At 40.6% G+C, this 17,117-nt stretch overlaps 1 protein-coding gene across 3 annotated transcripts in view; it reads left to right on the plus strand.

Moving 5' to 3' along the window:
• Positions 1-17,117, plus strand: part of whrna (whirlin a) — a 119,648-nt gene that overhangs the window by 37,448 nt on the left and 65,083 nt on the right. For 2 of the 3 annotated variants that reach the window (XM_069890163.1, XM_069890173.1), the window contains exons 3-4: positions 1,576-1,791; positions 13,044-13,169. In XM_069890163.1, coding sequence (XP_069746264.1) covers positions 1,576-1,791; positions 13,044-13,169 — 342 coding nt within the window. The remainder of the gene's footprint in view (positions 1-1,575; positions 1,792-13,043; positions 13,170-17,117) is intronic. The other variant, XM_069890177.1, reaches the window with a different exon arrangement.

Here is a 17,117-nt window from a genome sequence, read left to right on the forward strand (position 1 = left end):
GCCCACGATCATGCAATTACATCTTTATCAAAAGGTATTTTCTGCTGTACAATTCCATTCCTTTTCTCACCAGGGATTTTTTTCAGCTTTCTATTAGCTATAGTTAGCCATGCCTCTCTATTTCATTATCTGTTTATTAAAATATAATTTCCTCATGGTCCATTTGCAAATCTTTGATAAAGTGAACAACAGAATCGTGCATCCAATCACATAGAAATTACCCTTAGCTCCCTCTCTAGATTTATTCTTTGTGTTGAACTTTGAATCCTCATTGCTATCCTTTCTGCAGTTTTTTTGCTACATTCGCCACATGCCGCAGCAAAAGTCCAATTATATCATTCTATCCAGTGGACTAGTATTTACATTATGAGCCTTTCATTGCCTTGTCTTCTTTGTATCTGTTTACAAAGGGATCTTGGGTCCAAATCCATAGATCTCTCAAAGTTGCCACGCAGGATGATTAGGTAGCTAAGATGGCTTATGGTATGTTGGGCTTCATTTGTCCGGAGGGGTGGGGGTGAGTTCAAGAGAAATGGGGTAATGTTGCAGTTCTATAAAACTCTGATTAGACCGCACTTGGAATGTTGTGTCAGTTCTGGCCACTTCATTACAAGAAAGATTTGTAAGCTTTGGAAAAGGTGCAGAGGAGATTGACAGGATCTAGTTTAGATTGGAGAACATTTCTAATAAGGCAAGATTAATAGAGCTCAGGCTTTTCCCTTTGGAGCAAAGAAGGATGAGAGGTGACTTAATAGAGATCTATAAGATTATAAGAGGCATAGATAAGGTGGACGTTCAGCACCTTTTTGCTGGGTGACAGTAACAAATACCAGAGGACATCTGTTTAAGGTGAAGGGATGAAAGTTTAGGGAAGTGTCAATGGGAAGTTTTTTGTACACTAAGAGTGGTGAGTGCCTGGAATGCCTTGCCAGGGGTGGTGGTGGTGGAGGGTGGTACAATAGGGACATGTAAAATACAAGCACATTGATGCAAATAAAATAGAGTCATGGATGCAATTTAAGGAAGGGTTAGATTGTTGAGTATATAGGTCGGCACAATATCATGGGCTGAAGGGTCTGTACTTGTACTATGTTCACTTTCTTAGGATTGGACCTGTTTTTTAAAAAAAAACACCTCAGGCATGCATTAGTGAAAGGGCCATGGGTTGGAATGTTCCTCAGCAGGTTGTCCTGGACCTGGAATTTAATGATCTGCACCATTTGGTTGTAATTAGGTCCCTGTATTGGAAAACCTAAGGGTGTCTTCAATTAGTTGAAAGTGTTTCTGCAACAACTGATGCATCTCAGACAACCTTTGTTCTAAAGTAACGTTGCAGTGCAGCATTGCCATGAGTCTAGTATTCACCACAAGCATTTACTTTCTCATTACAACTGCTTCCTCGTGAGGCTGTTGTTTTGCCTAATTATGTATCATTTGTTTCATATTTTCTTTCCCATTTCCAAACTGAACAACTCATTCATTGAGCTTACTTTCACAGGATTTATTATTAATGTTTTTGGGACACCACAGAAATACTGTACATACATTACACCATTTATATTGATTGCTTCTCAGGTGCTGAAAGGTTCCAAAAAGTTAATTCTCTCTGTGAGCTCGGTTGGTCGGATTCCAGGAGGCTATGTAACCAATCACGTCTACACGTGGGTGGATCCATTGGGTCGCAATGTTTCACCACCACCTGCTCTTGGACAAAGAAGCAACAGCATTTGGGGAAAAGAGAGTGAGAAGAAGAGCCATCTCCAGCTGCTTCAGGATGGCGACGAGAAGAAGGTAGAATGGATGGGAGCTTTTCCGGGCATCAACTATAATGTGTCTTTTCGAGGTTAAGTATTAACAGTGGTGATGAAATGAGAGGCATTCATTTGATCATTCTTTTCTTTCATTGAAGATGGATTAACTACAGGCTTGTGCTCAAAGTCCTCAGTTGCCAAATATAATATGCCTCAACTTGGTTTCAAATCATTGGCGTTGCATTGACTCATAATGAGGTGGGAGGCAACTGTCTCAGTTGGAGAGTTCAGTGTGAGTGTGAAATTAAGAGGGTATAAGGGGTCATGAAAAATCCTTGGCAAGGAAGAGCAAGGAAAAATCTGAGGCATTCCTTGCTATTATCAGGCAGAAGAGGGTAGGCAGGGAAAGAGTGGATCTCCTTAGAGACCAAAGGGATAACTTGTATGTGGAGAAAGATAATGCAGACAAGGCCCTTCAGAAAATTTCTCATCTGTATTAATCAAAGGAGAATGTGGAAGGTAGCAAGTTCAAGGAGGGGTATGTGCATAATGTGGAAAGGACACTATTTAAGGAGGACATTTTTCAACATCATGGGATGCAAAAGGGTTGCTAAATCGAGAAGCCATCACCTGGAGAGGAATTATTCTTCATTCCCTCAATCCCACTCTCAATTTCAGATGGAAAATTGAGTTTTACAATTTTATTCAGAAATAGTTTCTAGTGAGAGTAGCTCATTACAAAGAACAGCAAACACTAAGCCTCTACTTAGTTACTGATTGGTGAATGGGTGGAGGGAGGGAGGTGATAAGGAAATCTATCCCATACTTCTATGGGAAGCAACAATTGAGATTATCAAAATCTTTATTAGCCACTGCTGAGATGCAGAGCATTGGAGGACAGTTATTATTGCTCCTTTATTCAAGAAGGACAAACAGGATAAGCCAGTGAACTATGGGCTAAATGAGTCTAATGTCAATGGGAAGGAAGTTATCGGAGAAAATTCTTAGAGATGGAATTTATGTATATTTGTAATGGCAGGTGCTGATCAGGGATTGTCAATATGGCTTTTCTCAGGGCAAATTCTCAATAATTTGGTTGTTATGAACAGTGTAGGTTCGATAGGTTCAAAGAATCATGGCTGGACACTTGTTAGTATTCAACTGCAGTCTTTATATACACATGGGAATTCACAAAAGGGCACACACTCAAATACACAGCAATAATACACAAATAACTACACATTGGGGCAAATATATCACTAAGCAATCTCAACTCCTGATTGTGAAACGAGGGTTAAGCCTACAGTACCCACCACCCACAGGCATGGTATACCAAGAAACAAAATGAGGGTTAAACCTACCATGCCCACCATCCACAATATTCTGAGGAAACAGTAACCTAACCGCAATTAACAAGAAACTGGTCTCCAGCATCGCCCATGACTCAGAAATTCAAGATGGCCCATCACAGTCTGCCCGCTCTTGCTTCCCGTGGCCCACAGCCTTGAGCTCAGCGATGATCTTGAGTAAGTGGCAAAGAGAGAGAGCAAGCTGTTCCACATGGTGCGCTTTTACAATGCAGAATCCAGCCACATTTTTTTCATGACCTGCGTGGGCCAATCAAGCATCAGCCTCACAGGGGAGCAGATCTAACCTTTGATTGGCATGTGAGGTGAAGTCGTGTAACCCTCCCATTACAGTAACTAAGAAGATTGATGAAGACAAGATGGTTGATTTTATTTATATGAATTTAAATGAGGCATTTTACAAAGTTCTGCATGGTAGACTGGTCCAGAAGTTTTAGACACGTGCAAGCTATGCTGAGGTTATTAATTAGCCTGGTGATAGGAAGCAGGAGTAAGGATGCTTATTGGAAGCCTGTGACCAGTGATTTGCCACAGGGATCGATTAGGACCCTTGTGTGTGATTTGGGGAAGTTATGATCAAGTTTGTGACTACCTGCGCCAGACCCATTTGACTGCATTTGATCCATACCCTGGAAACCTTTCCTTTCCATGTTGAGAATGTCTCTTGAATTTGCAATTCATGGCCACTCTTCCTAAAGCCTGAAATGAAAGTAAAACTAGACTGATGCCACAGTTCTGAAATAAAATCAGTATCCTGGGCCCAACCATCTTCAGGTTCCTTCCCTCTGACTTGTGAAATTTGGGCTACATTAAACTGCAACAATTGTATTTCATGTGTATAGGCCCATTACCTCAGCACAATTTCCATCTGCAACTATTTTACTTTGAGCTGGATGTGTAAATAAAGTTCTGGAAAAACAAGTGAGTAATTGGTCAGAAACATGAGACCATATTGGTGTGAGCTGCATTGTGGGATGGTTGTTGATTGAAAGTGTGTATTTCAAGCTGGTTCAACAGATGGTATGAAGAATTTTGTCATGGTGAGAAGTCTTCATTGAAATAGTCCTGAGGAACTGAATTGTTATTTATCCTATACCAACATCCAAGCTTTATTAATATGTATGCTATCAGGGCAAGTCACCCCATACACCAGGTACTGCAATAATAACAAATACAAAATAAATATAGTGTTGGAAGTATTGCTACAAGAAAAAAAGAAGGCTATGGACTGAGGTAGGGAAGGATTACATCTTCAGCAGGTTGGCATGCTATCGTGGGCCAAAGGGTTGAACTGTGCTGTACTGTTTTATGTTTTAATATTATCAAATAGTGCAGAGATTAGAGAAAAGTGCAAACAGTGCAGGGCAGCCTTTCTCAACCTTTTTCTTGATATGGCCCCCTACTGAGCAGTCACGTTTAGTTGGTTTCTTCTGTACTTCTCTCCTACTGACAATACTGGCTGGTATTGGGCATAGAGAAAATTGCAAAGGCATCTCTTTTTCTCCAGTGTGAGATCCACCTAAGGGTTAGGTAACAGCAGGAAAGAAACTATCCTTGAATCTGGAGGCTCATGTTTTTAAACATGTTTCTACCTGATGGAAGGGGAAAGAAGAGAATATGACCAAGGTGGGATGGGTCATATTAATATTGGTAGCTTTTCTAAGACAGCAGAAGATATAGATGGAGGGGATGTTGGCTTGCACAATGACCTGAGCCACATTCTACAGCACAGAAGCAGGTCATTTGGCCCATCTTGTTCATGCTGATCAAGCTAGACCCATCTGCCTCCATTTGGTTCATATCCCTCTAAATCTTTCCTAATTTTCTAAATGCCTTTTGAATATCACAATTGGCCCTTCACCTACCTCTTCCTCTGGCAGCTCATTTCACAAACCCACCACCTGAGCTGAGTTTACAACTTTCATTTCTCTTCATGGTGCATGTAGAGAAGGTGTTCCCTCTTGTGAGAAAATGTAGACTGAAGGGCCTTTTGAAAATAAGGGTCACTCATTTAAAATGGAGATGAAGCAATTTTTTTTCTCAGATGCTTATGAACTCTTAATGCCTTTCCTCAAAGAATGATGGAAGCAGTTTTATTTGTTTTTAGGGCAGAAATAATGCAGTAACTACTTAATAGGCAAGAAGGGTGAATGGTGACCAATAGATAAGAATGGGGAGCTATTAAACAATTTTGTCATGGCCTCATTAAGGGCTGAGTGAACCCCTAAACTATACTTTGTGTTTATACATGATTACCTTCAACTGTACTGAGATACTGTCATTATTTGAAGTGCTGGCTTGTAGCCAATAAGATTGTTTGAGCTCATCATTTGAATTTTATCTATGCTTAGGACATTAAAGGGTTCATTATGTAAAGATCTGTGGGTAATTAAGCATTATTTTGTGACATTGTAAAGAATTCTGGGAGTTTTAGCATTCTATGTGACCAACTCTTATTGCTAAAGATTATGAGATTGTAAGTATAGATGAACCTAAAATGTTGTTTTCTAAAGAAGAGATTACATCTTCAATTCCCCAGAAATGGTATTAAATAAATCAATTGTAATGGTTTTCTTATCAAGAAAGAGCAACATTCCACATCTTTAAGGGACATTAACTGTGATGGGTTAGAATAAGTGAGTGAAGCTAAGTAATTAAAGATTTTGGGAGTCACCATCAATGTAACTACAAGACATTCTAATTCCATGAACAAATATGAAAGCTGTTTCCAATCAATTTCTAATCATTTAGAACACGTGAAATCATATGTAGGTAGTGATAATATTTACCATTTCTGTACGAACTTTGAGAAAGAACAAAGCACCAATGAAGAGTCAAGGACTCTTTATGAGTGCTCCTTTCTCCCACTGGTGTTACTATTGAAGAATTAAAACTTTGTATTTTAAAATCGGTTCTGTCGTTCTCTGCTATGTTCTTTATTCACAGATAAGTTTGCAGCTTGGGCAAACTTTAACATGGGCGTAGTTGACAAGGATCTTGCTGGGATGATTGCCACGAATGAAGTAAGAGGCCACAAGGAAACCAGAACTTTGGGTGGAGTTGAAGTGCACCTCCGGTACCCTTGAGCCCAGTCTCCATTGCTGATTCCTAGGAACACTGTGGTCCCTCCATTTGAGGTGGATCTGGTTCCCTGCCAAGATCCAGAAAATAACCAGAGACTTTTAAAAAAAAAGTGACTTTTTGACTTGTTATTCCCATAGATCTGTTAGCCTGGGTAAAAGGCACTGTTACTTAATTAATTTGGAGAGCAGGCTAGGGAAATGAGCAGACTATGGATAAATGAGATCCAAAGTATGGTAAAGAATTTTGACAGCTGTTGACAGAATTAACAAATAGACTGGGCAGAGCCGGTCAGGAGAAATGTGGTCTGTATAAGATTGAAAAAGCAGAAAGAGATAAGGGAATGAGGATCTGGTAAATAGTGGCAATTTAAATTGGACAATGAGTTGCGCAACTCAGTTAAAAGAGTAAGAATTGAGCAGGAGGCCAGAAAAGAGCTGGCTGGGTAAATTTAAATGTTAAATAGTAGATTCTGAGTATTGGATAGAGTTAAAAAGGTTCTCTGGTGAAGGCACTCAGGAGATGAAAAGAATTTATGAATGTTAGGTGTGACCCTAACACATGAAGCATGGCCAGCAGGAGGAGGAACATGGAGCATGAGTACTATAGCAGAGACAGTGAGGAAAAAACTGCAGCTAAAATGTGGAAAAATAAACGAGAGAAAAGAAAGGGAACAGAAAGAAAGGGAGGAACTTGCGATATAGAATCAATGCGATCATAGGGAGCTAATAAGTGTGGAAAAAGGATGCAGCAAAGAAATGGAGAAAATATACACAAGAATGGCAAAGATATAAAGAAATAAACTGGAAGAAAATAAGTGAGAGTCTAGAAGGATAGTGTAATGTACAAAGAAGGGTGGACCAAAAGACCAAGTCCTGCAGGCTGAATGTGAGAAGAAAGAAATCAGATGCCAAATGACCTACAAACAGAAGGTGAAAGAAGAAAGTGCCGGGGACCCAATATCAGGCAGGGTGGCCCTATTCTTGCAGAATGATGAGAATGAGGAATCAAAAGATTTATTGTGGGCAAGACCACCTCCATATGTACCCTAGCAGCCACAGTCACCAGTCCTATGTCTCATTAGTTAAGGTAAAAAAAAGGTTTCAGACTTCACTTTGATGGAGAATTGTTGCTCATTTTGGAAAAAAGAAACTTGAAAAAGTTTACCTCCCGCCTTCAAGCACTTTTGTTGATGACACACCAGACTTATTCTGCAGATCAGACATTTAACACCAGCCTTCACCTTAATTTAATGCAATGCTTACCAGAAAAAAAACTGCATCATTGTTTAAGACTAATTTAAACTGGTCAAACAATACTAAAGAACAACTAATGTGGAAATTTAAAAAAAAAGATGCATCAAATAAATGTAAAAACTAAATTAATGAGTGGAAAGAGGAGGCCCACAAGAAGTGGTAGAATTTTTTTTAAAATAAGACCTGGAGAGATCATGCGAACCACAGTGGAGGAAACATTGGGATCCCAATTACATGTCTGGCATATCAACCTCGACCTTGCTCAGTAATCTGTAGAGTTCACTTTACACTCTCTTGTCCACATCCCCACCTTCGAGAGAGTTTTTTTCACTACTATCCCTTTGTGACTGACTGAATGCATTCTCCATTAAGTGCCAGTGCTTGCAGATTTTCAAGCGCTGATCCCACATTAAATGTTCTACTTGAAACAATTGAAAGATAAAACATGATGTGAACTTGTGAACCAAAACAAGCCAGTTATTAGCAGATCTTTAAATACCTGCAGAAACATTTTTTTTAGCATTATAAACCAAATTGATTTATCAAGTACCCAATATTCTTTGCTTCTGAAACTTTCATACTTTGATTAAACATGTTAGAAAGGAAACACCATTGCTATCAGTTTTTCTCTTGGGCTATAGTTTCTTTTCCCTTTAAAATAGTTGACATTTATTGGTTCCAGAAGATTAACTACTTTGGAGCTCTTTTTAATTTAAAAAAGCAATGTCAGCAGAGTGTAGTGCGCACGATACGGTGGCACTGTGAAAAGAAGGGAACACGCCATCACCGAGCTGAGTGAACCAGCAATTTATTCAAACAGACTGCTACAAAAGCAGTGCTGCGAAATTCCCACCCACCACGCTAGCTCACGGGAATGATGTCAGCGCACAGTCTCAAGAGCAGCGTTTGCTCCCACAGTCTGCCCTTTAACCCTGGCGCTTCTCAGTGATGAGGCTGTCTCTGCGCCATTGTATGTAGGCTGTGTGCTGTGGCGATTCGACCCCTTGTGTAATGGGCCGGGCCAGACTGCTACAAGAGTAACCCGGACAGATGCTTTAAAGTGGTGAGGTTTAATTTTTTTTTTTAGGGCTTTTCAGGAAGAAACTTAGTTTTCCTCAACCTACACTACCCCAAATAAAAAATGAAGAAGTGGTTCACATGGACCCATCCATGTGTGACATAACAGTGTTGAGAAAAGTGTTTCAAAATGCCTGCTGCAGGGTAGATATCTACGGCTACTTTTTCAGATTATTCATTTATAAACCAGCCTTGTTTCTGTTAAACACTTCAATTCTCTTTAAGTTGAGGACATTAAACTCAATCATCTCAACATCATGGTAATGCAATCAATAAATAATTAAACAGAGAATTAACAAGGAATGTCTGAATATTTCCAATTGATATGCAGCACCTTAGCAATAGACACGATACTAAGGTAAATAAACAAGGCAAGCCACACATTTCTAGACAAATGGGGCAGTGAGATAAATAAAGATTTGAAGAAAAAAATTAACACTGACTACTAGACCCAAAATGAGAATTAAGGGATATTGTTAGAATACAGCAGAGATGCAGTCCAACTATGGAATAATTAGCTGAAATAGAAACAAGGCAGGGTGTAAAAATGAACAGATAAAGCTCTACACAGAGCCTTCCATTTTTTCAGTACTTAGATTTTTTTTACTTCATTCAGGCTTCATTGTTTTGCCTGTAAATGACAGGGAACCCTGAGAGGAAGGTCCTGTTTTTTTTTCGGGGGGGGGGGGTGCAGGAAAATAAACTAACTGCTTTACAATCGGTCAACAGACCGGATTTGTCAGACATGTAGCACGTGGATTTACAATAGAGGGCCATCTCTACCACTGAGAAATCAACAATGGTAATAGAGGGGTTGCACCCCACATCCCCATACTCAGTTATGGATCATGCCGGCCAGCCAAACGTGTACAGAACCTGATATCTTACTTGATTATGTGCACAATGGTGCCCATATTGGCAAGGAAGGAATGATAAATATTACTGAAAAAAACCTCACTGCAGAGCAAGCATGGTGGCATCCATATTTAAGTGAAGCAGACAAAAAAAGACAAAGAAATGCTCTGTGCCAATCATCCAATGTCCGTAAAGAGACAGTATGCCAGCAGGATGTACCTCTTGCCATGAAGCCATTTTTCATGTTTATAATCTTTCTTGTTTATAATCAGATTTCACTAAATGATTGTGAGTTCATTGCTGTAAATATTGCCTGATGATAGAGCATGTTTTAGTGGATTAAAGCTAACCCAAACACCAATGATAATCCTGTGAGGGTTAAGATTATACTGTTTTGATTGTTAACGTGACACTGCTTTGACTGTTAGCACTTTAACTTTTGACAATATTGCTCTAACTGTTAAGACAATACTTTGACTGTTGGTTAAGATTTTGTTTTATTACCTTGTCTATTATTTTAAAATTTTGTTAAGGGAAATAATTCCCTGCTATAGACTGCCTGAGGGACTGGATGCAGATAATGGGTCTGAGATGAATGAAGAATTATGCAAGGAATTGGGGATTGTGTAGTTTTTCCACTACTCCCATCAAAACTAGACTGCAGGAATAGTGGAATGTGCAAATAGAATATTAAAAAACTAAGCTGGCACAATTGACTAAAGAAACCGGGCTGAAGTTGACTAACAAGTGCGACCTCTAGTATTGTTTAAGCAGGTTAATTCTGGGGTATCTGCGGTAGAGATACAGATGCCTTGGGGAGCAAAAGCCTGTACACTGCCAGTATTGATGGATGGATTTATTATTATTAGACGATGACATGAGCAAATATTTGGGTTAATCTGTTTAGGACTTTTTCGAGTGGTGTATCCATGGTACATCAAGCCTACCTAAAGAAGGGCGATCTAACCAAATTGAAGGGGCGATGTTACGAGCCCAGAGGACCCAGCAGCAATAGATATTCACCAAGACAATTGGTTACTTAAACAAAGGTTGCTTTTAATTATCTTTAAACATCAAAACAATCAAACTTTAACTTATCTATTATTAACTTAACCTAACTTAACCTCCTTCTAATTCTTAGCGCATGTGTGTGTGTGTAAGTTCAAAAAAGTTCTTCAGTTCACAGTCCAATCTCACTTCACATTCTTCCAAGTTCACTGGTTGCAGACAATTCATATACTGTGCACTGAATTTAACATTTATAAAGTTCACCAGGCTTTGGTGCTTGAAAGGTTAATAGTTACTGCTCAGGAAGGTTCTTGTCAGTTTTCAGGACATCCACAACTGATGTACTTCATACTTCCATCAGTCACCTCAGTGTCTTGCTGACGAAACTTGCTCCATCAGGGTTCTCCAGATGATATGATAACCTCTTTATTTCGGGTCACCACAGAGTTCCTTTTTGTTTCTCTTATTCCAAGTGAAACATTCGACAGCCAGCCCTCTCCTTTTGCATGAACCACAAGGGCTTTGACCAGGCCGTCTTCAAGTCGGGCTTGCCAGCTTGTCCTGTTCCAGTCCCACTACTTCTTTCTGCTGGCTGACACTGTCAAGTGATCTCTGCTTCTCTCTCTCTCTCTCCCTCCCACAATGAGACTGAAAGAAAGCCTGTTTGACTCTCTCTGCTTGCAAAACCACATGACCCTCTTACAACAGCAAATTCTCCTTTCAGGCAGCAGTGATTCCAGCCTGCTCTTTCATCTGTTGCCTTGGTAAACAATAATCCATTAGTGATATCTCTTGAACACTCTTCAAAGCTCTTGCAAAAAGGTGTGAGAAGCCACTATGTCTCCAGTATTTCAAATCAGATCTGTTTTAAAGTGTTTGCATGTGATCTACTCTAACAAACTTTTCCCAATTTATCTCCCAAAAACATTTCTATATACTCTGTCACAGTGAATATCCTAATGCCAAACCTGAGTATTACGTCCTCGTAAAGAATTGGGATTGGAAGAAATTGGGAACTCAGTGGAAAGAGCCGTTCCAGGTCTGCTAATAATGCTGATTGCAGTAAAAGCTTGAAGGACAGCCTCACTGGCTACACTGAACTGACTGAAGGAAACCAGCCCACCTAAAACCTGAAGACTTTTATTAATACAGACTGAGAAAGAAACAAGGCACAACTGCAACATGAAAACTTTTATAGTGATGACCTTTAGTCACCTTGACACTTCAACTGAATGCTGGAGTCATGACTAAAAGGAGGAATTTTTGGCGACAGCATGATATCTTACTTAAATATTGATAAGATGAATGTTTATAGCTGTTGAATCTATTTCCATATTCTGACCAATCCAATGGAAGAGTCCCCTCAAGACGCACACTCTACCCCAGACAGGAAGTGATAGATTGGATTTTAAGACAAAACAGATTACAGACCAAGTGAAAGTAAGGATATAAACATGTGGAGGACAGTAGGGGATAACATGGCATCTTTCATTAAATGGTGCCTGCAGTTATGTAACCATACCAAAGCCAGGAGAACATCGATGTAAAACTTTTACTATATACAATGAGACATTTTATTTTTTAACGTAAGATGTATTCATGGCTGACTACTAATTGGATGAAGTCCTGTTATGGGATATGTGCTTCTCTCTGTACAAAATGTACAGAAGCTATACCAATACCCTGATTGGCCAGAGGTAACTGGGGTCAGGACAAAGAGAGCTATCTCTAAGATGGAATAAGTCTTTATGATTCTGTTGCCCTTCGACAGTACAAGAAAGGCATCCAAAGAGTTGGTTTGTCAACTCAGAAGCTGAGGCTATTGGCTAATGAAACAGCTAAGGGGCTCCAAGCAGCTGGGAAGGTGGTGTCAGCAGAGGTGGTTTCCATCTGTACAGTGACAATCCAGAACCAAATGGACCCTGAACTATTCAGCTGGTCATGGGGAGACTTGTAAGGTTATAAGTCAAGGGTACTGTATGAACAGCTCAGACAGCATCACTAATTGGATGAACTACATGCAAAAAGAGAGATACAGGTGCCTAACCTTTTATCTGGAATCATCGGGTCCGGACACCTGCCGTTGTTCGGAATCATTTTAAAAAGGTGGTCCCTTTAGGCAAATGTGATGTTTCCAAGTTGCACGAAACAGGGGGAGTGGGGTGTTAAATAAATTTAGATGAATAAAGACTGTAAACCACTATAATATCACAAGCATGTTTTTATATTTTAAAATAAAACTGGCTCAGATATTGCAGACATTTTAAACAGAGTAAATGCACATTACAGCTCAAAGATTGCATCAGAATGAACTCTTTTTAAAGACTTCTTCCAGTGTCGTCTGTTTCATTAAAAGAGGTTTCTGTCTCTTTAATTGAATAAATAGCCATAATCTCATGCTCACTGATAAATGAACGTTATTCTATCCAACCAATTAACTGATCACACCTATCGCTTAGCACTCTGCTTTGCAACTGGATGGATCCAGTCGCCTGATTAAAAAAAACTTCTTTGCTCCCAGCTACCCTTGTAGATTTACTGTTTCTGTGCTGCCCAAGTACTCTTCACAGCCCTTTTTATCATTTTTGTTATGGTCCTTGTAGCTCAGCTTCACTAGTGATTGCTCTTTCTCTATGGTGATTTTGCAGGTAAACCTTGTCCTTGAAGATGGCAAGTCTTTGGGCTTGATAGTCCGAGGTGGTGCTGAGTATGCCCTGGGAATCTACATCACAGGTGTGGACCAGGGATCAGTAGCAGAAGTCACTGGCTTGAAGGTACTTTGTTCTATGTGCCACATTTTCCAGAGGAAATGCCTATGAGTGTGGAGCAATACCCAATGACTCGATTAATGAAGAATTTGAATCATTTGTCCCAATATAAAATATTGGTTTTTTTTAAATACTGGGTTTGTTTTGGAGCATTGATATGGAGGATGGGTCATGGGTGAAAAACTCATTGGTGTTCTTTGAGTTGCTGAAGGACTCTATTCTATTCCAGGTGTTACTGTGAATGAGGTGATGAATGCTCTCCTTGGCACGTTGGTGGAGTAACTTGGTTTACCAATAGAGGGATTGCACCATCTTTACATTTTCCCAAGTTTGCAAATATGACCATGCTGTAATGTCTTATTTGAAAATTAGATGTCAGACTGCAAAGTAAAGCCTCTGCTATTTTGTGCCATACAGACAGGATTGCAAGAAGCACTCAACAGATTATCTGTGGAATGAGAACTTAGATTTCATTTATCTACTGTTTCATGAGTGACTGTTGTAGCAAATTGGACAGATCCTGAAGCTGAACATTGCAAAGTTACAGTTTAAAAACTTGTTGGTCCTTCAAAGAACCTGAAAAACAAAAAGTGGAGAGGCACCTTTTTTTTATGTTAGTTTCAATGATTAGTGGCTTGAATCTAACTTTGAATCATCTTCACTTTGTTGTATTTACAGTAAAACAATTATCGCATTAAAATATCATTAAATACTCTGTCCCCGGAGACTCAGCAGGTAGTCTCTATTATTAATAGAGCAGCACCGATGATTTGCTACACTTGGAATGTAGCTTCCCTGATGACCAGTGATGGTACATCAGCATTACTGCAGCAGTTTCTTTTATCAAACCTTCTATTTGCTGATTTCATCTTCTGTGGTAAGTAGGATCAGCTCTAAAATCATAACAATCGAAGTGCATTCTTTTCTGAGGCAAAGTGGTTTTGAAGGATTTCAGGTGTTGCTAAGTTACCACAACATTGAAACTAGACTCTTATCCTTCCAAACAACTCCTCTTTTGTGGAAGACCAGACTAACTGTGTTGGAGAGTCCATCATCTCCTGTAGGGCCCTGGGTGCCTGACTCTGAGAATAAACTGTATAGCTCAAGACACAACCTCCAAAGCTAAGCTGCACACGAGTCAGTGATGCAGGAGTGTGTCTGTGCTACAACACGTCCCTCACCACAGGTTAATGCCAGCATGGACTTGGTGGGCAGAAGGAACTGTTACTATGTTCTATAACCCTATAACTTCATCAACAGTGATCAGGTGTCACTTCCCCCGAACTCACAGTCCATTATATTCAGATGACATAGGGAAGATGGTTAATGTGGTGAGGATGAATGGGTATGGTGAGTGAAATCACCATGGTTGTGGATCAGCAGCCTAGGCCCAGGATCTCAGCCCTCTGAATAATAGGTAAGTTCAAAGGGCTTCCTATTGGGTTGTTTGTATTTCTGCAGTCTGCCGATGTTCTACATCACATTTGTAAAGTAGAAGACCAGGAGCATGATCTGATAACATATATAACCATATAACAATTACAATACAGAAACAGGGCATCTCGACTCTTCTAGTTTGTACCAATTTAAGTGATCTCCTCTAGTCCCACTTACCTGCACCCTGCACATAACCCTCCAATCCCTCACATCCATGCACCTATCCAACTTTTTCTTAAATGACAAAATTGACATTGCTGCAACCACCTCTTCTGGAAGGTCATCCACTCAGCCACCACTCTCTGAGTGAAGAAGCTCCATCTCATGTTACTTCTAAACCACACATGTCAAACTCTGGCCCGCGGGCCAATATATTTGACCCGCAAGATCATATTAAATATATATTAGAGTTGGCCCGCTGGCTGCCGCGCCAGTATAGCGCATGCACACTGAAGGTGAAAATGAAGACGCCGGAGGTGTGGAGGGATCTCAGAGTCCTGAATCCTGTGGATCGGAGTGCCGCACTCAGCCCGCCCGGCTCCCGGACACACAGACGCGGCTGGAGTTGGGGACCATCCTCGCTGGATCTGCGCTTCAGCAGCGACGCTGGACTGAACGTCTCTTTGGCGATGCCTTCCCCCTCGCTCCGTGTGCGGCGGACCCTGCCTCCCGCTCCTTTTTTGTTGGAGACGAGCCCGGCGCCGTGAGATCGCAGTTTAATCCCTCTCCAACCATGGGAGGTGGGTGGGAGCAACGCGCTCTTCTCAGCCAATTCCTCCACCGCCCCGGACGCCGGCATTTCAATGGGGGGTTCGGGTGCCTTCGTCAGGCATACGACCTGTTGGTCCAAGACAAGGGGAGAGCGTACAAACTCCACTCAGACAGCACCTGAACTCGGGTGAACGTGGAGCTGCAACCCCACATTCCACATCAGGACTGTGTGTAAGATTGGGAGCAGTGAGACGGAAGCTTATTTTGTTCCTGTAATTTAAGCCTTTCATTGGGTGGGGGGGGTGGTCCTTCTCTGACCACTTGCCTAACAATTAACCTAATCAGATGTGGAGTTACCACAATACAACAGTTCTCAACCTTTTCCTTTCCACTTGCGTCCCTGTGCCATTGGTGCTCTGTGATTAGTAAGGGATTGCTTAAGGTGGTCTGTGGGTGGAAAGAAAAAGTTTGAAGACCACTGCTTTAATCATCCCTCATTGACTCGTCATGTGCACGGTTTCAGAACGCTAAAGGAAATGGGCCAATGACAATGACAATGAAAGAGTTTATCCAAAACTATTATTAAACATTTATTTTAATAAGAAAAAGTTTAACATTACATATGTTGAAAGAAGAGAAAACATGCAGATGTTGTTGAAAATTTTCAATAAATATTTAGTTCAGCCCTCGACTTAGTCCAAGTTTTTAATTTTGGCCCTCCGTGAATTTGAGTTTGACACCCCTGTTCTAAACTTTTACCCCCTAACCCTTAACTCATGACCCCTTGATCTAATCTCACCTACCCTCAAGGGAAAGAGCCTATTCACATTTACTCTATCCATCCCCCTCATAATTTTAAATACCTCTATTCATTGGAGCGTAGAAGGTTGATGGGGGATTCTACTCAATCTTTCTTTGTATTCTCGATACTGCAATCCAGACAACATCTTAGTAAATCTTTTCTGCACCCTCTCCACCTTATTGATATCCTTCCTATAATTTGGGGACAAGAATTGCACACAGAATTCCACATTTGGCATCACCAATGCCTTGAACAGTCTCAACATCACTTGCCAACTCCTATATACTATGCTTTGATTTTTAAAGGCCAGCATACCAAAAGCCTTCTTCACCACCCTATCTACGTGAGATTCCACTTTCAAAGAACGATGAACCGTTATTCCAAGATCTCTGTTCCTCTGCGTTCCTCAATTCCCTCCCCTTCACTGCATATGTCCTATATTGATTATTCTTCCCAAAATGAAGCACTTCACACTTATCCACATTAAACTCCATCTGCCACCTTTCAGCCCACTCTTCCAAGCAGTCCAAATTCTTTTGCAGTTCCTGAAAACCATCTTCACTATCCACAACTCTCCCTATTTTTGTATCATCCATATATTTACTAACCCAATTTACCAACCAATCATCCAAATCATTAACGTAAATGTCAAGCAATAAGGGACTGATCCATAATCACTGATCCCTGAGACACACTACTCATCATCGGCCTCCATCCTGAGAGACACCATGATTCTCTGGCATCTATCTTTTAGCCACCGTTGAAACATCTGACTATCTCAACATTAATACCTAGTGCCTGAACCTTCCTTACCAACCTTTCATGTGGAACTGTATTGAAGGCCTTACTGAAATCCATATAGACGACATCTACTGCTCTACCCTCATCGAGCTTCCTCGTCACCTCCTCAAAAAAATTCATCATCAGCTGTACAGGGCCTTGGTGAGACCACACCTGGAGTATTGTGTGCAGTTTTGGCCACCTTATCTAAGGAAGGATGTTCT

Source organism: Narcine bancroftii, chromosome 1 (assembly GCF_036971445.1).
Source record: "Narcine bancroftii isolate sNarBan1 chromosome 1, sNarBan1.hap1, whole genome shotgun sequence".
Taxonomy (NCBI): domain Eukaryota; kingdom Metazoa; phylum Chordata; class Chondrichthyes; order Torpediniformes; family Narcinidae; genus Narcine; species Narcine bancroftii.